The 21,541-nt window shown below is 40.5% G+C and overlaps 1 protein-coding gene across 2 annotated transcripts in view; it reads right to left on the bottom strand.

Moving 5' to 3' along the window:
- NKD1 (NKD inhibitor of WNT signaling pathway 1) overlaps nucleotides 1–21,541 on the bottom strand; it is a 105,790-nt gene that overhangs the window by 41,123 nt on the left and 43,126 nt on the right. For both annotated transcript variants that reach the window (XM_051629567.1, XM_051629566.1), the window contains exon 4: nucleotides 2,494–2,551. In XM_051629567.1, coding sequence (XP_051485527.1) covers nucleotides 2,494–2,551 — 58 coding nt within the window. The remainder of the gene's footprint in view (nucleotides 1–2,493; nucleotides 2,552–21,541) is intronic.

Below are 21,541 nucleotides of genomic sequence, written 5' to 3'. Positions count from 1 at the left end.
TAGTCTTTTCAGTAAGTCTTCTAAAGAACTCAGATTTATTCTCCAATAAAGTCTCCAAGTGTGAAGGCTATAACTTTCCACTAACCCAGAACAACTGTGGTACCTGCTGTGCTTTTTTGCAAATCTGAGAAATGTTTCTTTTTCATTTTTTTCCATCCCTACTGTGTATTTATGAAGACAGTATAGTTCATCAATTAGACACTTGTCTGGTACTTGGTACAGCTGGGTTCAGGTCTTTTGTTTGCCATTCATGTCTTTGGTGAGCTTAGCCCAATCAACCATGTTTCAGTGAGTTACAACTCTTTGTCTCTGAGACTAGCTATCAGTGATCTTGATATTATCTTATGACACATGAATGTGTAATCATGCTACATTTGTGTTACACAGTACATATACAAAGATTGTCAGATAGCAAAATAACGGCAGAACAACTATTTTAGTTGGAAAGATTAATATACTTTCTAGAATATTCATTATTTTCACATAAAACATTTCTATGCAGAAGAGAGCTATAACAATGGTCATCTTGTACCTAAGCCACACAGAATTCAAGCTGTGCCCTAACAAAGGTCTCAAATCATGTTTCAGCTTTGCTTTATGCTATCATCACAGTTTTATGTTAGTACTATCACAATAATCCAAAAAGTATTATGCCAGTAAAAATTACGAAGTTATACAAAAAGACTGAAAGCATCTTGCCTTAACACAATGCTTCAAGTACCATTTGTTAATTATAAGAAGAATTTCAATATCCCATTCAAGAGGGAAGTGGCTAACACTGTTCCTAGTATGGAAAGCATAGTTTGGAGATCTGAAAGCAGAAGGGATGAGGAACAAGTCTTGGCAATCTGCACACGTTTGCCTGAGCACTGTGTGAGTACAGCTACCTGCCTCCAACGGGAAAGGTGCCACAGAACAGCTCTTCCCCAGTGGCAGCACAAATAGAAAGGACCACCTGCTGCTATCTAAATCTTGTCTTCGCTACTCAGCTACTTCATAAGAAATGAGACACATCAGAAGTAATAATGTAAAACTGCTGACTGGAATTACAGTAGGCTAAAAGGTTTTACACTCTAATAAAAACAATCCTGCTGCTGACTAGTTTGGAAATATTATATATTGGATATTGTGTTTGCTATGCAAGACAATTCCATACAACAAAGTAAGAAATAATTAGATGCAAGGAAAGGTAGAACAGGACACAGAAAAATGAAATTACTCATCTCACTGACATTTAATATCCTGTGTTAAGTAGATTCTCCTATAATTCTGAAAATTAAAAAGCTGTCTTCTATTAGAGTTATGTCCTACTATGAGCAGAAAGAAAAACACTAAAGTTTAATACTGAAACACTTAAACACTGACTCCATCCTGGTGAGAATATCTTGCTTTGTGTTTATCTATAGCCTACAAGCACCAGCTGAAATCGAGCTCCTATGTTACAGGAACATACAAGGGAACACCCTTAGTAAACTACATACATGATATCCATACATACATAAGATTCAACACAGCATGCTAACACATTTCACATCTAAGGAACCGGAAGACAGACACTCTTAATATAAAGAATCTTTCAAGTTCTGTTTAGACAGAAGTCTCTACCATCAGAGACAAATTACTGGATTATAAAAGGACAGAAATTTCTAAGTGAAGATTGACATGGTTCGTTGCTCTAAATAAACTGGGCATATTGTTTCCACTAGCTTTTAACATAAACCCAGCACACAGCCCATGAAACCTTGATGGGGCTCTGAGAAATCAAGTTTTAGTTGGAGATGTCCCTGTTTATTGTAGGGGAGTTGGACTAGATGACTTCTAGACATCCCTTCCAAACCAATACATTCTGTGATTCTATGAACTGAAGTTCAAGGAGCTTCAGGTGTGTTCTCTGGCACACAGAATACAGTGTCCATACTCAAGGTCCCCAAAGGCTCTTCCCACCACAACAATGACTCCAACTCCATTGGAAGGAGAGGCCTGATCACAAAGGAAGAGATGAGATGAGCCTTGGAAAGAAGTAGTTATCCAAGACAATAATGACTTAATTCATATTCAAGAGAAACGTATTGAGTAAGTGTCTCTGGTCTGTGTTAGAAATAAATGCAGAGTTTCTCAGTCTGGTTTGTGTAACACAGAAAGGTGTGCAGCATCTCACAAAACCCAGTGCAAACACTTTCAGTAATTGCATTTACCACCTCTACTGGGGACAGTGATATTTACTACTGCTACCAATGCCAAGAGAAATACCTGGAAAAAAACGGTGACACCTTGAATTTAAAACACTTGGTCTTTTATATGACTGGATGTCTTTTTTCTATACTAGGAGGACAGCAATAGAAGATGCAGAAACAGTACCCTATTCCTATCTTAACTGATTTGCCAGAAAAATGACCCATCAGTATACCAAGAACTGCATTCTCACACTGACTTCTTGACTGACTTACTCCAATATCCCTTAATATTAACGAAGAAATTTTGTTCTTTAAATACCTTCTAGATGAAAGTGTTCATCACCAATACTGTCTCTGTAGCCTTCCCCCGATAAATCCTGTTAAAAAATAATAAATAATTAATGACAAATATACTATACACAAAGTCTTGTTAAGAGTATGTAGTCATTATCACCAGGATTAATTGAAAACACTAACAAGAGCACAGGAGTTGCTTTCCAGGAAAGAAGTCAATCCCTTTATTAATGATAGTCAATGAATTTGGTGCTAATTTACAATGCTCTGGGCCTACTTTAGGACAAAAATGTAACAGAAATTAATAGATTGTACAGGGGGAAAAAAAAAGTTAATATTTAAATCCTTTTACAAAGTAGATTAATATTTAGCATTTCAACATTCTGTCAATCAAGCAAGATAAAAAAAAAAATCCAAATGGAAATGATAAAGGAGAAATAAGGCCTTCACTACTCACAGAGGAATATTAGCACTTAGTTCTACCAACAAACAGAAAACTTCCATATGCCAGAGGGTCACCCAAGAACAGCTGATACCAGACTCTGAAGAGCTGACTGAACCTTCAGTCCCAAAATTAATGAAATTTTGTCAGACCCAGTACATTTAGAGCAATACAGAAGCAGATGCCATAGATACACAGATGATCTTATCTCAGAACCAAAAAAACACATTTCCCTAATGCTGCTGAAGTATTAATAAAGGGCATCAGTGAGATTTAGAGCTAATCCCACTTAAAAAGACCCTGAAGAGTATTCTTACTCTCTGATTATCAGACCCTTCCAGCTCCCTCCCCCACCTCAGCTAAACAATAAGCAAAGATACCTAGCCTTATGTTTAGCCTTCTCCCATTCATTCCAAATGCTCTACCATCACCATAATGCCACCAACCTTACATTATAGTCTGGCCCCCTAGATTCTCTGCAAACACTCTCAGCCACTGATTAATAATTTTGGTGATAAAGAAGGATCTGTCCCTAAAAAGCTGGTGTGCTGCACTCCTGGTCATTTTAAATTCATCCACAAAAACATACCACTGAGCCAGCTTCTCAACATCAACCAGTGAATTAGAAGTTTACAGTACAGAACTTTATGCACAACATAAGAATAAGGGAATAATCCATGAAAATTAATGTCTGGTTGTATTAATTAGCTTTATAGTTAAGTAATTTTATCACAATAAAAGCTGACAGAGGTTCTTTTCTGCCTTCCACATGCCCAAATGCTATTCTTTGAGATTAGTTATCAGAAAATAAGACATAAAAGTGTATCTTACAAATTCTTCAGTATAGATTTCTGCAACAGCATTTAAAAAACAGATTTCACAAACACTGCTGGACAGGTAGCCCAAAGAGCCTGAAAATATTAATCTGTTCATGAGCAGATAACATGAAATAAAGTTAGGGCTCGTAGGCCAAATAGCTGTGAGAAATGGTGGCAACCTGGCCTGTAGTGCTAGGGTTCTGCACAGTCCAATTGTGTTACAAAAGCTGTCATTCTGGATTTAGCTTCCCAAGAAGCAAATTACAAAAACTATTTTCTTTCCTTGAGTTTTTGTTCCAGTAAAAAATTACTTGTTTTTGAGTATGTGCTAATTAATATCAATCATTGCCTTAAGAATTATGGAAGAAATGGGCAATGTATGAAAAGAAGCCATTAAATGTTGCCATAACTTATGATATTTTTGCAAGAATATGGTCTTACCAGGGACTTATAAAAAAAGTTAGTACACTGTTTTTGGACCAGATTCCTTCATGTCACCATTTCCCATGAAGCTCTGAGAGCACACCTCTGACTGCTCTCATAGATGGTGAGATACACAGAAGTGACTACACAGACATATATGGCACCTCTGTTCTCTCCCACAATGTTAAATATTTAATACACGTTTTGTTTATTGTGTTTGGTGTTTTCTGTTGTGTTTTTGTTTTTTTTACTAAGCTCAGAATCCCTGCTCCCATGGAAGAAAAATATTTTATCTTAATCTGATCAGCAAATACACAATGAGTAGGTATGATCTCACTCATGACACACATCTGAGAACACTATCTAGCTGGTAGCTTTCATCTCTTAAAATTTTAGCAAAGTAAGCAGTGCATCCCTGTTAAAGTGATGTCATTAATCTCATCCTTTACAAAACCCAAAAGTCATTAATTTTTATGGTTTTCAAAAGATACTGCTTTAAAATGAGCATACATTTGTTGACATAAAATGCATCATCAAGTAACTTTACGGAAATGAGTGGAAGACAGAAGTGTAAAACAGCAAAGTAAAGCACTGCTATTCATTAAGCCAGCTTTCTTATGGTCTCACTTTCAATCATTACATGGATCTTAAGTAAAGCTGTTCTATACTCTAGTCCAGTTTCACTCCTTCTCTAGCTCCTAGTTATTTAAATTATAGTAGCTTAATGCAAGCAAATTTCCATGTTTCTGCCTTAATCCAAATATTACAAACTACCAAATTCTAGAAAAGTTTCTTTTATTATATTGAGTCATAATATAACTGTTAAATGCCATATAAATTGACAAACCATCCTGAAACTGATGAGAGTATCATTTGAACATTTTAGTGATGCATTTAAGCAGTGTTCGTCTGTGTAAGATTACAACGTGCTTTATCTTGACAGATGTGTATCAGCAAAAGGTGCAGGCAATTCCAAGATTTTACAGGGAAAAAATGAAGGTAAAAAATTCATCTTGTAATTAATTCTTCTGTCAAAAAAAATTGCAAGAGAGTTAACCTGAATCCTTTTAGCACCACTGAGACAGATGACACAACCTAGATAAATACCAAAATGCACCTGCCTAAGAAAAGGATTCTAGATAGTGCATCTAAGGTCACACTCAACAGAAAAGTACAAAACTGAGTGAGCATTTGAGAAAACAATTCTGACTACAGCTCATACTGCATAGTGGAGTATTATCCCAGTAACCTGTACAAATTGCCTTAATGTGGATCAAACAGTGCACCTACTCCCACTACCCAAATTCAGAAAATGTTTAGAGCAAAATAAAAGGGTAAATGTGTAAGACACAACTTGCAGCTCAAGAAACTCTGGTGGGAAGTGAATGCTACAGCCAGGTTGGAATATTTGACGCTGGGGAGCACTGTGTTTGAGCACAAAGGAAACAGGGGCTGGAGGGGATGAAGACCCCAGGAGTGGCTCTGCTGTTTGGGCAGGCTCTGCTGTGGGGCCTCCCTGTGCCCCACACAGCTGCAGGAGCCCAACCCGTGGCAGGAGTGGGGCCCGAGAGTACAAAACCAACAACATTTAGGTCATAGGTAGTTGTATATCACTGTCCTGACACCATGTTTTAAATCACAACACTGCATTTTCAAACTGGGACACTGAGTCATGAAACAACCAAAACCAGATGTACCGTGTGAAATACTATATAAACGAGGTCAGCAAGCACTTCAAAGAATAAAGAAAAGAAACATTTACACAGTAGAATTATTCCAGCATGCTGTTTTCTATAGGTTGCTAAATAGGAACTCATCTTGAGTAAGTGTCTCTACCTCACTAGGAGTTTCCAGGGTAAGTAAGTTGGCCTCTGTTAGCTACCAACACAAGTCACAGAGAATGACCAAGATTCAGGCTGAAACATCTGCTTCACAACTCCCAACAGCCGGCTGCCTGGCCTGGATAGAAAGGACCCGTGTCCCATATATCTCATTCTGATAGGTACTGCTTTACTCAGCTCAGATTTAAGAGGGTGTGGGTGTTAGGAAGAGTTAATTAGTGCAACTCCCTCAGAAATGCTGCTGAGTATATACACACATGAGGAAGAAAAACAATCTTTAAAAGCTCCCACACCCCAGGGTTTCTATTCAGCTAGTTACAAGCCAGGCACTCATCACCTGCTTCCCACTTTTGCCATACAGTCAGAATCCAATGAATTCTTACTGGGAATTTATTTTTTTAACCTCAACCTCAGTTCTAACCACCCTATGCAGTTTTCTTACTAATACAAGTCTCTGGAGACTAAATGCCAGTCACTCACTCTGGGGCTTTCAGCTATTTACTCACTTTTCAGCTATCTGAAAATGCCACCATCCAAATCCTCATGCACCGTTCTACCTGCATCATTTTATTCCTTTGATACGCCTGCTGGCTCCCTTTCTGCTTCTACATCAAGGTTAAGCTCCTAGTCTTCACCTTCCAGGCTCTGCACAATTGTACTTGGATTCACATTTCTCAAGTTCTACCTCCTAGCCCCTATGCCAACATTCCTTTAACCTTGGCCATCAGGATGACTCTTCCTACCTGTCCTGGCTCTGCCTTTCCATGCTGCTCTCCACGACCCCAGGCAGCCAGCACGTAAGAGCCAAAGCTACAGAACGCAAACACAGCGTGTATTTTAGCAAGCCACATTTGGACTAACCTGGCATTAAAGCACTTTTGCTTTTGGTGTAAGTAGAGACAGCTACATCCATGGATGTATTATGTATGAGAGACATCAAAGGATAACCTTTGATTTAGGCAGGTTATCACAATAACAAACATTTGTAAAGTTCAGACCTCCCTACTCCATGTATTACATCACAGTCAATACTGTGTTAATTAACATTTTTTCTAAAAGGTGTTGCTCTACTCAAGTAGAAACAAGTTGGTTTGCCTCTCCTTCATCAGACATCTCACTACAATTCTTTGATTTAGCCTTAAAATATAAATTTTTCAACATTTTTGTCAGAAAATATGCACACACTTCCTATTTCAGTGAAGTTCTCCTCAAGGTTATCATATTCATTACCTTCCCCAAGTAAAACACATGCAAAGTGACAAATTGTTAACCAAGAAAATGTTCCTCCCTATTTTTAACCATCTGCCTGAAATGTGGGGTGTTTTTTTTCTCTCTCTTTGTTCTCATATTGATGCAATAAAGTTCCAGTACTTTTGGCAAGAGCAAAGTTGAAGAAACGCATTTCACAACAGGCCTGAAAGGGATAAGATATGTGGTAACTCTAACATCTTGTGGAGTAGATTCTACAATGGCTTTAAAGCAGCTGGCAACAAGAATGCTGTGTCACCTATGCACAAACTTCCATACTTGATGTGGAAAAAAACCAATTCCAGACAAAGAGAGGTTCAACAGAGCAAGGATGTCCTTTGGTCTTTCACCCAAACAACCGAGGGCTCTGTGAACTACTAAGTGGCTATCCTGAATGCTTCCACCTACTTGCAGGGAACAAGTTTCCAAAAGCAGTCTGATTTTCATACAGCAAGTTCTTAGCAGATTTTGAAAACTGAGTCTCTTTAAGACATTTCTGGAAAGCCACCCAAACCGCAAAGTAGTCACTACTATTGTTTTACTTTATTTTTAGTCTTGTCCAGTCTTGATAAGAAAGAGGTAGAAGACTTTTTAGGGGGAAAAAAACCAAATATGGAAGGAATCTAGTTCCTTTTGGGTATCTGAAATTTCCCATGGACTAGAAACACAGTCATGTGTAACTATGATCACCTCTAGCCTAAGTCCTCGCTACTATGCAACCTAGTCTCACCTCAAAAAATGGTATCATTTATTTTAGGATAATGCAAGTGAAAGTAGATATTTAGGCATCTGAGGTGATCATTCTTCACAAATACAGCTTCACAGTCAGGCTTAAAACTCAAAACACTACAGAGCAATACACATTTATGTCTTTGTTCAAGCCTAGTATTGTTTTTCCTACAGCACATTTTACCTTTCCTTCTGCAACGATGAAGTTTTCCTTTTTCTTTTTGAGTTTGCCATTCCAGACAATTTAATAATACAGATAACTCACCAGGATTCAACTTTCTGCAAAGAATGTGTAAAGCAGCATACACTTGGAGAATAAGTCAAGGTGACTTGAACATTTAGACCACCACTAAAATATACTTTGCAACTGCAATAACGCGGTTTGTTAAGCAGAGGCAGCAACTTCCTTATGTTCTTTCTCTAAAATAAGAACTTGGTGTTCTGTGATATAGTACAGATGGGTTTTTCTTCCTCCACCATGCATGGAAGCTTCTCTCAGATTAAAATTTCTTCATAATGTAATTACAGCAGGTAGAGTTGTTAAGAGAACAGTTTTCTACTCTAAGATCACTCACAGATTATTTTGGGTGGGTTTAGCTATGGCAGTTTAGGGTTTTACTGCCTTTATCTGCCAGGATGGCTTTTATGTCCAAGGTTATGGTCTTCCTAACAGAGACAGCAGAACTCAATGGGTGCACCACAACACATACTGAAATTCATCCTTTGGCACCTTAGCACAAAGTTCACACTAATATACCAGCATCTGTAGCTACCAGTTTGACAGAACTGGAGCCCCTGAAGTCTCATCTCACAGCAAGTGACTGTAGTGCAATTCCAGCTGCTGGTAGAACACTGTGAAGATAAAGAGAGGATAACAAAAACAAACAAACAAACAAACAAACCCCAAACCCCTTAATCTCCAGTCACAAAAGACTGTGAACTATTAGATGTTTACAAGGCAAAAAATATCCCCCGTATCTTTATATCATGGTTACCGACACTCATATGGGTATAATGAGCAGTTGTAGGATATGTGTTTAAGGATATCCCATCCAATCAAACATGAACACAAGGCTGCTGAGGAAGTGAAAGAGCTAAGATGGACACTTACACAGAAGACTTCATGATGGATGTCTGAATAAGAACAGAAATGTGGTACTTTTTGCTACAGGTCACTTGAAACATGCAGCTGAATTTCTTTTGTACCAATCCAACACCTGGACCAGGCTTTCCAATAGGATAACACACAAATCCTTTTTTCATTCTTCTGATACATATCTTTTCTCCAGCCTATGAAAATCAGGTAGTGGCAAGACTGAGATACACTCTTTGCAGACAGTTTTTTTATCTCAGCTGCAGTGGGTAAATGAGCATCCTCTTTTAGTGGTCAGTCACTGCAACATGCACTCAACAACAGCTGCCTACCTGCTCATTTAACTTGAATCATAAGACTCCTGTGTGCTATAGAAGATACGCATGCTAGTAAATATATATCTACTTATATCCTGTATACCAAAAAAAATAATCATCTATAGAAGGAAAAAAACTCCACCAATAATAGCTTAAAATACTATGAAATTGCTTAATATTACTCGTGACTAGCAAAAAAGCATCAACATGTAAGATTCACCAATGTACATGAAGACTTGTAGACAGAAGATCCATTTAGGGGGCAGTTTTATTTAGATGGTTTCAGTTTCAAGACAGAACATTACTGTTTCTATAGCATTTTCACCCTGGATTTCATGGATCTTTAGAAACTCCTGCTAGCTGTTGCAAAGTGACATCTTCCATTAACACTGTTACTGGAATTCTGGAACTATTATGGCTTCTATGTTTTAAGGTGGTAGGGTATTACAGTTTTTCAACGACTTCTGCCTGATAAAAGGTGATGTAATTGAAAGCAACTGTATGAACAGGCATATGGATTCAGCAGTTACTTCCCACCTGAAGGGTCCAACCATCTCCAACTAAAAAAACTATCATCAGTCTTTGAGATTAAATAGGACTAAAACAGGAAATTACTGCTTTTTGCTACATTTAAATTCACTTTGAAGCTACTTCAGAAGGATAAATGAACTCACTGTACAGATTCAGCTACTTACCTTACTTTCGTCTAGCTCTCCTCTAACCTCTTTGCTAATTGCAAAATCAATTGTCCTATATCCCCAAGATCTTATCTCGATAAACAAGTCTGAGGATGTGAATGAAAGAGGAAGAATCTTCATCTAACTTCCAGCCTGGAGAAGCTGAGCAACTCCTCCTAATTGCTTATTTTGGGCTTCTTTACCACAGCAGACATAGGTGTAGATATGTAATAAATTTGATTTTCTGTTCAACTTCCTTTCTTGATAGATTTGGCTACCAAGAAACTTAAACAAACTTGAGCGCACTGAGGTGATTGTACCGGGCATATGCTGGGAAAAAAGCATGCAGAAAATGGCTACAGAGCTTGACTACAGAATATCTTGCTCATTTAAGATATGATCACTGAAATAAAAGGTACTCTTTCCAGTGACTTCAGCAACCATTACAGCTTTAACATGTTGTGTTTCGAACCTTCCTTTTGATAACAGTAGCCTGTGTCTTCCTACATGGCACAGGTTTTCATATGGCACAGGGCTTAAAGCTCCCCTAGAATGATAGTCAATGCTCCTCTATTATGTTTATAGCTTTAAGTCTTTTCCTCCTAACGGGTGACGTATATTTATGCAGCTGGAGAAAACCTGGATTCAATAACTGCTCCACCACAGACTCACTGTGTGGTGTAAGGCAAATCGCTTACATCTCTCTGTGCCTCCATTTTTCAACTGTAAAATGGAATTCTTGATGCCCACCTTTGCAAAGAACTCTGAATCCTCAGGATGAAAACATACCCTGCTAAATAATATTACCTTGTTAGGAAGCACAGGTGTGTGACCCTGGACACATATGCTAATGTTGATCCATAAATCTGTCAACAGGAGGTACTGGCAAAACAGATGGTTCACATTCCTTTTTAAACCACCTCTTTGTCCCCAAAGCCCAGATATGTCAACTAATCATTTTATAACTGGTCAGGGGTTTAATGGGCCAGGAAGTCAGAGAAGCACAATGCCACCAGCATTATGGCTAAAAACAGAACCAACAAGAGAGAAAGAAAGACACAGAGGTTTCTTTTACCCTTCTCCTCTGCTCCCTGGCACGTAGGACAAACATTGTGAGGCTCTGCAGAAAGAGATAAAAGAACCTGTCCCGACACATTCCTGTGAGCAGTACAGCATCAGTGATCATACCTGAATGCTGTCTGATGCTGCTTACATAGAAAAAGACACAAGTATTTTAATTACTCCCAATAAAAAACCACAGACACACACCATTTAAAAACCTGATTTAGATGAATGGTTGCATGCTGACCCACAGGGTCAGGAGGATTACAAGCAAATCAAAAGTTCACTACTGAACATTTGTTTTCTAAATAAATAAAGAAAAATATTTCCTCTGCTATTAGGAATTTCAATTCCCCATCTCAATAGCTGGAAACTGAGCATACGGCATTTTTCTTGAAAACGTTACTGTAGCAACACGGGCTGCGGCAGGATTTATGCTGCAGGCCGGGCAGGCGGCTGGGAGGGAGCAGTTGGGCAGGCGGGCAGGGCGGGCAGCCGTGCGGGACCGTCTGCCACGCACATTCCCATAAAAGGAATCAGAGGGCCAGCGGACCACATCAAAGCCGCGCAGTTTAGCAGATTTCCCTTTCCCCTCCCCCTGAGTCTTTTAGACGGAGACTTCATACTCCAGAATTTAATATCTTCCCCCTCCCCCCACCCCCATCAGCCCCTTTGTCTGCGTCTCTGTTCTCTAAGAGCTAACAGATGTTGATGCCATATAGTTTCAAAGAAAACTTTTGATGCCCACATAACTCATTACAACTAATATATTCCAAGAATGCTTGTAGCTCAGGAAACACTGGGGTGAAAAAACAGAGGAGAGGGGGCAAATGGCTACACTGAATAACCCTTGAGAGAAAATAAATAGTTCACTTCAAAGTCATCAGGGAATTCTTTAACAAGCTCTTTCTTCCGCAAAACACAGAACAAATTCAGCTGAGCCTAGAATTCCCAGAGGAAAAAAATAAAACCAAACCCCATCTAAACGGCAAAGCAGAAGGAAGCATCAGAGAGGTCGCTCGGCGCGCCCAGCAACAAAGCACAGCATTCTCGAGGTTCCATATTCCCAAGCAACCTGCACTGTGCCCAGGCTCAAAAGCACCGCTGAAAAGCAGAGACTGTCAACAATAACAATAGAAGGAGCCCTAAAAAAAGCAGACGCTGTCCCCCTGCACAGAATGAATGCAGGCAGCCAGGAGATTGCTCAGTTCACGAAGCACTTTAACATTACAACATAGGCAGGAGGACACGTCACAAATATCACAGCTATAAAGATGAAAGATTTTCTCATTTAGGAAAAGCAGGTGATTACATCTGCCAGGGCAGGCAGGTCTGCATTCTTTGCTGTTTTCTAGGGTTACATCTAGGATGCAACCCTTCATAAATTTTTCTAGCAGGTCTCCTCCCCTCCCCTGCTGCTTCAGCACACAGCTGCATCCTCCATTCCGTTTGGTGTGAAGCCCCTCAGGATTCACCAGGGGTTTTTAGGGAGAAGGGTTGAGAAAAGGGGGGAGGGCGAGAATGCGATTACATCAATTTCCACAGCAGGAGGATCAGATTGCATCATTGTACACAACTTGAGGCCTGCTCTTTTATCCCTGATGCAGGCAAATTTCCCATTGAAATCAGTGGGAGACTTGTCTGTGCAAGGACTGCAGAATGGGGTATTCTGTGATCACAGAATTAGAAAGCAGTGGGAAGCCACACCTGGCAGCACCTCTCTTGGTGGTGCTCTGCCCTCCATCGGGACAGATATCAAATCAAAAGAGATGAAAATAAAACAGTGATATTAAGTTCTTTCTCCCCCTCATAAACAAACTCCTAAAAATCCACTACTGCAGCTATTGTGTAAAAGTCTGTATAAAAGTTCCTACCAGTCAAATGCAGATTTCACACAAAACAAACAATGCACTTTTTTTTTTTTTTTTCCTAGGGGTTTAGATGGAAGAGATGGAAAAATGTCAGCCCTACTTCTGTGGCAGCAACAGTGCATGGTCAATTTCTTCAAATAGCTCAAATACAAGCCATAGCACAATATATAAAATTATTAGTTTTTCACTGCTGCTCATTTCCCAGCACCACGCTTTGCATCCCCTTTCATCTCTATAAAAATTTTCCTTGTAGCAGCTCAATAGTCTCCCCAATTAGCTGTTGCTACTTCCATGCACACCTTCTTTCCTGAATAATTATCCCCCAAACACTGGTAAACAGCTTAGGAAAATCAGAACTAAAAATCTTATATTGTATTTGTTCAGGATAAAATGTGGTTCCTTGTAAATTGATTCCTTATTATCTCTCCTGCCTCACTGTGGGGATGGATTGTTTCCTCTAGGGATTAAGAAGGAAGGCATCCCCAAGCTTTGTGGCTTTGTAAGTAAAACACTCTATTACTGAGGTCCTCCAACACATTTTAGGGTGGTAGGAAACTTCAGCAGGAGAGCAGACAGCAGAGCTGCTCAGGTAACTCAAATCTAGTGTGTGGACTTGGAGATCTCCACAGTGCCAGAGAGCAGGGCCAAGACAGAGAAAGTCAGGAAAAGACAGGGGACAGGACAGAAGTATAAAATACTACCAAGCCCTTAGGCCTAAACACAAGGAATCATAAGACTTAAAAATCTATTTCATAAATTCAAAAGCTTACTAAACTCTCCAAATAGTGCACCTCGAAGATCTAAGTTCTAAGTTTCCTCAAAACATCCTAATGCACCCAGACTAAGAGGACAATCCAATGTGCAGGGAGGCTGTGAAGCCCTACCAGCACCACCTGGACCACACATCTGTGGTGGCTGCACTGTGGCAACACTCCAGTCTCCATGAAACTGCATGTCCTGAGCTACTGGGATGCAGCACTCAGGCCAGGAACTGCCTTTGGAGAAAACTGTGTTTTACCCATGGTCAAATCGTGTCTTCCAGTGAGGGATAATTACATGATCCTCCTGCCTCACATCTAACAGAGCAGAGTGAGGAAAAGACAAAGATTCCCAAAATACATGATAGCAAAAAAATGGTATTGCCTGGTTTTCGTTTTAGCTGGGCCCTATTGTCACTGTTTTGTGACAGCAAAATGTGTTGTCCCTTATGATGAAAAACTAGCAAATTATAATTAGGAAAACAATCAACCAAAACCAACCAAACCACCAACAAAAACTTGGTAACTATTACTTACCAGCGCCATTAGCAGCAAGAGCAGAAGTTTCCCCAGCCTACAACGAAGCACAACAGCAGCAGCACCATGACTGAGGCTTGTTTCTGCTTCCGTACTCTAACGGTAACTACAGAGGAATCAACACACCCAGCTTTTCCGTAATGCTGTGGGACTCTCTCTGCTGTTTCTATACTTTGAAAATTTACATTCAGTAGGTTAAGCTACTTTTGCTGGAATTTGTCAAAGAAAACAAAACAACCTATAGACAAGCCAGAGAACAAAATCTTTCACGGGTATCTCCTTCAAATGGCCTCAGCAGCAGGGGCCCGGCAGGCCTGGCCCAGAGGCCTGTGAGGGCTGAGGCCTGCTCCTGGGGCCTGGTGCCCAGGGGTGTTCTCACCTCCTCTGTCCCCCACCCTCCTCAAAGCAGCCCCCCTGCCCATGGCTGTGTCACACAGTCCCATGGTCACTGCCCTCATGGTTTGCTCCAGGTGCTGAGCAGCCCTGCCTGTGGAAACTGAGGCCTGCAGGCAGCAGCTGCCTGTGTCCTGCCTGTCACCTCTGCTTTGCTTCTCTGCTTCCTGCATCTGCCAAGCACCGAGCTAGAGGGGCTGATGGTAACCCCCTCTTCTCCATCTGTAGGGTACACCTCTCCTACCAAGACAGGCTGAGAGAGTTGGGGTTTTTCAGCCTGGAGAGGAGAAGGCTCAAAGGAGACCTTAGAACACCTTCCAGTGTCTGAAGGGGGTCCAGAAAAGCTGAGGAGGGACTTTTAGCAAGGCCGTGTAGCAAAAGGACAAGGAGGAATGGATTAAAACTGAGAGGGGAGATTCAGGTTAGATATTAGGAAGAAATTCTTCACTGTGAGGGTGGTGAGACACTGGAACAGGTTGCCCAGAGAAACTGTGGCTGCCCCCTCCCTGGCAGTGTTCAAGGCCAGGTTGGATGAGGCTTGGAGCAATCTGGTCTAGTGGGAAGTGTCCCTGCCCATGCAGAGGGGTTGGAACTAGATAATCTTTAAGCTCCCTTCCAATCCAGATCATTCCATGATGATCCCATGATCTCATTCTACTGATTGCTCTTGGAAACTCATAATTCCTTTCCAATTTCAAGCAGACAAATTAAAAGCAATTAAAATTCTTTACATTCTTCCTGAACTTCTTTTTTAACTGTCAAAGCTACCATCCATGTATTTTCAACTGTGTCTCCCTGAACACTAAAGGTCTAGACAAAAATCTTTCAGATGTGCAGATCTTCCTCAAAGAGGACTTCTGCCAATAAACACAGGAACTGTGCTACAGATAGGAGAAAAAAAAAACAACAAACAACAAACAGCAAACAACTTCAGTTTGCCATGATGGAGTAGATACTTACTTTGATGCAACTCTTAACATGCTGGAAATGCAAAACTCCGAAAAATTGGACCACGGCTATTGTTTTGTCTCCTGAACTGGACAGAAATTTAGAGACATCTAAAAACCTCGGAAGGGCTGTTTTTCACCATTTCAGGGAAAATGTTTGGTTTTCTGGTTGTGTGATTGTATGTTTGTTTATTACACGCAAGAACACAAACCTTAAGAAAAAGAAAAAAGATTTTACCAAACAAGTTTCCTCTAAAGAAACACTGATAGAAAAACATAATCCATTCTCACAGACATTACATTCATTTCCTTAGTCTGAAACAAAAGAAATTGTCTTGCAGTGACAAAGCCAAGTCTCAGTTTCTGAAGCACTACGGGAGCTAATGTTTGCAGAACCTCTTTCAATGACTTTTTTTCCCCCCCTTGTTGCACTATTTCCATTCACAAGTGTTACTGTTACCATTACTCTTCAGCAGTATACTCTAGCAGAGACACCACTGCCTGTGCCTTCCAGTGCTATGAAGACCCACAAAACCTCCCCTGGCCCAGGGGGATGCACTCCAAAAGGTATGCAGGGATTTATTTCTTGCCACCTGCAGGTGCTTGCAGTAGAGAAGACCCTACACTGAGCACTGGTGTCTGGAGCAGCTCTCTTGTTCCCCTCTTGCAGCGATCAAGCCCAGAGAAAAATGAGTGCACAGGTCTTAGGCAACCAAACTGGATCTTGCAGTGCAGCTTTCACAAGTGCGTTAAGTATTCAAAGTCAACCCCAAATGCCCAGGACACCTCTCCAGGCATGATGTTATGTGATTTCAGACACAGTGCATGTATCTGACAAAAGATGGCCTTGGCATCAGACTACACAAAATGGGAGGGGCCAAAATCAGCGCTGAGAGAAGCCAGTCAACCCAAGGATACCAGATGTTGTCAAAAAGCTGTAAGAGCACCATTTCCATGTACTGAGCACATCACGAGGGCTAGCAAGACCTTTGTGTGCTCCCCTTGGAAGGGTACAGCCTCCCTTTAAACAGATGGCATAGAAAACGTGACTCCATGATTAGCGCAAAACACTTTGACAAAACTAAGTGTACTTCAGTTTCCTCACAGGTCCACAAAGTCTTGCTCAGGGGCTAATGACTACCAAGTGACACAAACTGGAGCTTAAAGGTCTTACCAGGTTACCAGCCTGCCCGACTTTCTTTTTTAAGCCAACTTTATTCCATCTTTGTTGCAAGGTTTTGTACTCATTTGCTATGTTTTACAACATCTTATTTAAACAGAAAGGCCAGTGGAAATCCTTTACAGTGTTTATACAATTTCCATTAGGACCAGACACATTTGGGAGGGGACGGATGACAATCTGCTGCAGATTATATGCAGAGCAACAGGCTTCACTAACCCCATGCAGCTATTAAAGGGACAGCAGCATCTCAAAATTCACATTTGCCCAGAAAAATGTCTTATGCAAGCACCTGAAAAGCACTGAAGAAGGATGGAAACTTCAGCATTTCCAGTTAGTTTACTGTGCTCTCTTGACTTTACAGAAGATTGTTTCCTTATTTTTTTTAATCAAGCATGTTGGTCCATTTAATATGCTCCATTATGAAAGGTGCACAAAAAGGAGTGGTGCAAATAATTATTAAAATGAAGGGAAATGACCAGAAGATTATTACCCCAAGCTATCTTCATTTAAATCTTTAAGTATAAACTAGGAGAAGTATTTCATCACAGTCACTACTGACATCTCAGCTAATGTTATTTTAATATCAAATTATTGTTAATGCTGCTAATTTTTAATTGCTTTTAAAGAATGACAGAAAATTAACACAAAGAGAACAAATCTCTCTTACCAGGCACAGCTCTTAACCTCAGTCAGAAGAGTCTGTTGGGCAGCCCAAATTGCATCAACAGCTTCATAAGCTCATGACACACCAGCAACATAGCACAAACTGTTGCCCAAGCTGTCCTGGCATTCAAGCCTTGATTTTGATCCCAGTTTTACCCTAGTTTCACATTTCTGTAACTGCAGTGGAACAAAATCAGAGTGGCTGGATACAGAATTGTGCCTTCACCTCTTCCCAGGGCATTCAGGACCAACTGATTTTATAGTCAGCTACAGCATCAAGACCAATACCAAAGTAGCTATTTTAGCTTAAACTTAAAACTCCCTATATTTCTTTCACAAGCAAAATATTAAGAACCCTGCCCTAAAGAAAGATGAAAGGAGCCAATCTCCCCTTTAAATTACCAAGCAGCCTGGGCCTTGACTCCTTTTTCAATGGGAAGTCAAAACGTCTGACTTCAATCAGTTTGCATAAACCAGCTTTTGTTTTTCCTTTTACCCAAATGACTCCACTCTTAAGGATTTATTGTAACTGGATTGCTTTTCTACCCAGCAGGGAGCTGTAGCACTAGCAAAGCTGTTCCACACAGTAGGTTTTCCGCTGATTGAATTTCTAGACTTTCAGCTCTTCGGAAATGTTTGGTCTTGTACAAGCTGTCAGAGGGAAATTGTGTGCAGTCGATTTTGTCTCAGCTAAAGCCAGGCAGGGTTCCATATTCAGCCAGCCAATGTGGAACTGAAAGGAGGAGGATCAATCAATTTGCAAAGGAAAAAAGTCTCAGCACAAACAAACAGACAAGAAAAAAAAAAAGAAACCAACCACACAACAAAAGAGGGCAGAGGAAAGCAGATGAGACTCTGAGACTCCATTTCTGAAAATCGGTGCACACAAAAGAGCCACTAACATCCTTTCTTAAAAGAAAAACTTTAATAACAAACACTAAAATAAGGGCTCAGAGCCATTCAAAGAAGCTGTTCCATTAAAGATGCACAAAGCCAACACCATTATGTGGCTCCAAAACTAAGGTGCTGTATAAGCCCTCCTCCTTCAGAGCAGCCCACCCTACCAGTACTGCCACACAGCACCCCAGAGGCGCTGGCTTACCTGCCAGTGCTGGGCAGCCAGGCTTTTACACCCTTTGCTCTGCTTCTGCCTGGCTCGGTGTAGACAGGAACATGCACTGGGAAGATGTAAGAAGCCACTGCAAAGTACCTCAGCTGCTGTGCTTGTCACAGATGGTGGAGAGTGATTTAACAAGAGGGAGTTTTCAGCCATCATGTTCTCAGTGTCTTCGAAAGACTACAGAGTCATCTCCACTTCAAGTGCTCCACAGCCATTATCTTGCAAAGCACATGGCCCAATGGTTCAAACTGCTGTCTGCACTTGAGGTTTTGTGATTTAGAAATCTAATAAATGACAAGGCCAGAAGTGCACATAGGGGCCAACACAACCAAAAAAATCAGAAGCAGCAAGCAGAGATTAAGGCATTCGTATTAAAAATCCCATAAAAGGATCTTAGTATAAGCAACACTTGACCGTGGTCTGGTCTGCAATAGCTCATATTTCTAACTCAAGTGCAAGGACAAATTTTGGTTCTAACTGCATTACAGGGAACAGAAATGCTTTTAGGCATAAGCCAATACTTCCAAATGACACAGTAACTCATGAATGTGACAGCATAGGTGAGTGTGAGACTGGGAGTCTCTGCCCCGTCAGCTATGGGTAGATAAGCCTTACAATCTTGAAATATACTGTGATACACCCAGGAGCAATTGCACTGACACCAGGCACACCACCTTGACTCAGTACTGAGGTGTGCATTTTGATGACTCTGTGTGGGAAAAATCGTGCCACCTGGTTTTTCTTTTAAGAAATAATTATAGCTAGTGGGTCATTCATTTTTGACACACAGTGAAAATCACAAAGCCATTCAACAGGGTTTTGTTTTTTAAATTACAGGACTTGATCTTAAAAGACTCTTAAGTCCTACTATCTTGTATTGCTCAGAACTCATCCTCATGTGCAAGTTCAGTGAGTAGCCAGACAGTGCAGCAATATCTTAACTGTTTGCAAGGACAGACATTTTACCTGCTTAATGTATAATGGAGAAAAGCACCTTCCAAAAAGGCTTTCTTAGAGCATCCCTTTGTGACTGCAAGAGTGTCTGGTGCAACATCTCAGTGAAGGTGTAAAAAGTCAACTTCCAGTTTACTGTGCACTGTCTTTCCTCAGAAGACACTTACTATGAGGAAAGATGACATCTATCATGAAACAAATAATAATAATGAGGGGTTTTGCCACTGTTCTTCCCAGTCAGCTGCCTTCTATTAACACTTGTTTTCTCTCTCAGTTCCCACCTTATTTCACCTGTTAAATGTAGCTCAGCAATTTTCCTGCTGCAAGTCTGTTCAGACATGCTTTCCCACCTCAGCACACTGACAGCCTGACATTCATGTTCCTAATCAACAGTGCACCTCGACAAAGCCACAAGGATGAAAGGAAATATCCTGGCTCCAAAGTCTTCTAAAGGGCCACTTGACTGACAAAGGCATTTGCACCACTATTTGCACCATATTTAATGAACCTCATTATATAAACCGTCATCTGCTCGTGCTAGTCACTAAAGAGTTTCCTCATTTTTTCTTTACCTCATGGGAGCCTACAGCTCCTCTTTGACCATAAAGAAAACAATTGCAAAAAAACCAAAACAAAACAAAAACACAACAAACCTGGCTCAGATCATAAAACACTGTGGCTATAATACTTCTAGCACGCCAGCTCAAAAATTGGTAGTCTCTGCCCTAGGATGGTCTGAGGTGTTTCACGTAAGCTGGCCGTGTTGGGATCGTGCACTGGAGTCTGAGGTATTCTCCATTTCCTTGCACATTTACTATTAACAGATCATTTTCTTTCAAGTTTCACTGCTTTTATGCCAAATAACAATGCATACTCAATATTTACCAATTGTAATGTGGCAGCAGGATCTCTCTTAACAGCTTTATTTTGTGAATCTCTTACACAATGCCTGCAAAGCAAACTTTGCAGCTGCTGAGCTTGTTATGAGCTGGGTACTCCTTTGCATCCTGACTGAATCCTAAATGTGCCCAATAAAGCTCTGTTTGTTTTAGCTAGGGCTATTTCCATAGGCCTGTTTTGATGGGCAGAGCTCCTTCTCCTCTGCTTTGGTGTCTTTTCCATTTAAGACTAACAAACTGAAAAGATTTCAAAATAAATAATTGGGACAGGAAACTATCATAGCTTCAAGATCTCTCTAGACAGTTTAGGACAAGAGGCAACACTAACAAATACCATTTGTACCAGACTCTACAGCCTACATGCTCAAGCCAATAATCACACACATACACAAATTCGTGCTGTGAATTCTCTTCTAAAGTTGCTGGAGATAACACACAAAAGCTTGTTTAGCAATCTGCTCCTTTTTTTCCAAATGTATTATCACTGTATTTATTTTTGTTATGCCCTTGCACATAGAGCCTTAGCTCTCCATTTACAATGTGCACTTTGCAGTTCCCAGGGAAGCAGGAGGGGAACTCGGGAGAACACAAGTTTCCTAATTATACACAGGGCAAGTCACCACACTGTGACATTTAGAAGCAGTCATGTCAGCCCTCTATGATCAGGGCTGCATTTAAGCCTCCTGATAACAGACCGGGTCAGGTAGGTTTGTCACTCTGGACATACTAAACTGTACTGACAGAAGACAGTAGCTCCTTTGAAGAGAGTTGGTGTGCAAGGCTAGCTCAGTGCAGTGCAGTTCAGTGTAGTTCAGCACCAGCAACTGTCACAAGATCCCCCTTGCCTGCTTGAACTAGGGAAGAGCATAATGCAGCCAAGGAAAGAAGACAGTTCAAAGGCCCAAGCCTGAAAGTAAACGCTAAAAGAAAGAAAAAAAAAAAAAAAAAAAGGAAAAATAAGAACAAAGAAAACTTAAACTGGTTTGTCTGTTTTCCAGTTTACACAACTATAAACAAATTCAGAGGTTTATTAGTTTATAATGCTTTTTGTGGTCAAGTAACTAAAATGTGGGCCTTGATTTAAGAAACAGAATTTGG

This window comes from Apus apus, chromosome 11 (assembly GCF_020740795.1).
Source record: "Apus apus isolate bApuApu2 chromosome 11, bApuApu2.pri.cur, whole genome shotgun sequence".
Taxonomy (NCBI): domain Eukaryota; kingdom Metazoa; phylum Chordata; class Aves; order Apodiformes; family Apodidae; genus Apus; species Apus apus.
Note: the sequence above shows the minus strand (reverse complement) of the source record. Positions and strands in the feature narration are given on the sequence as shown.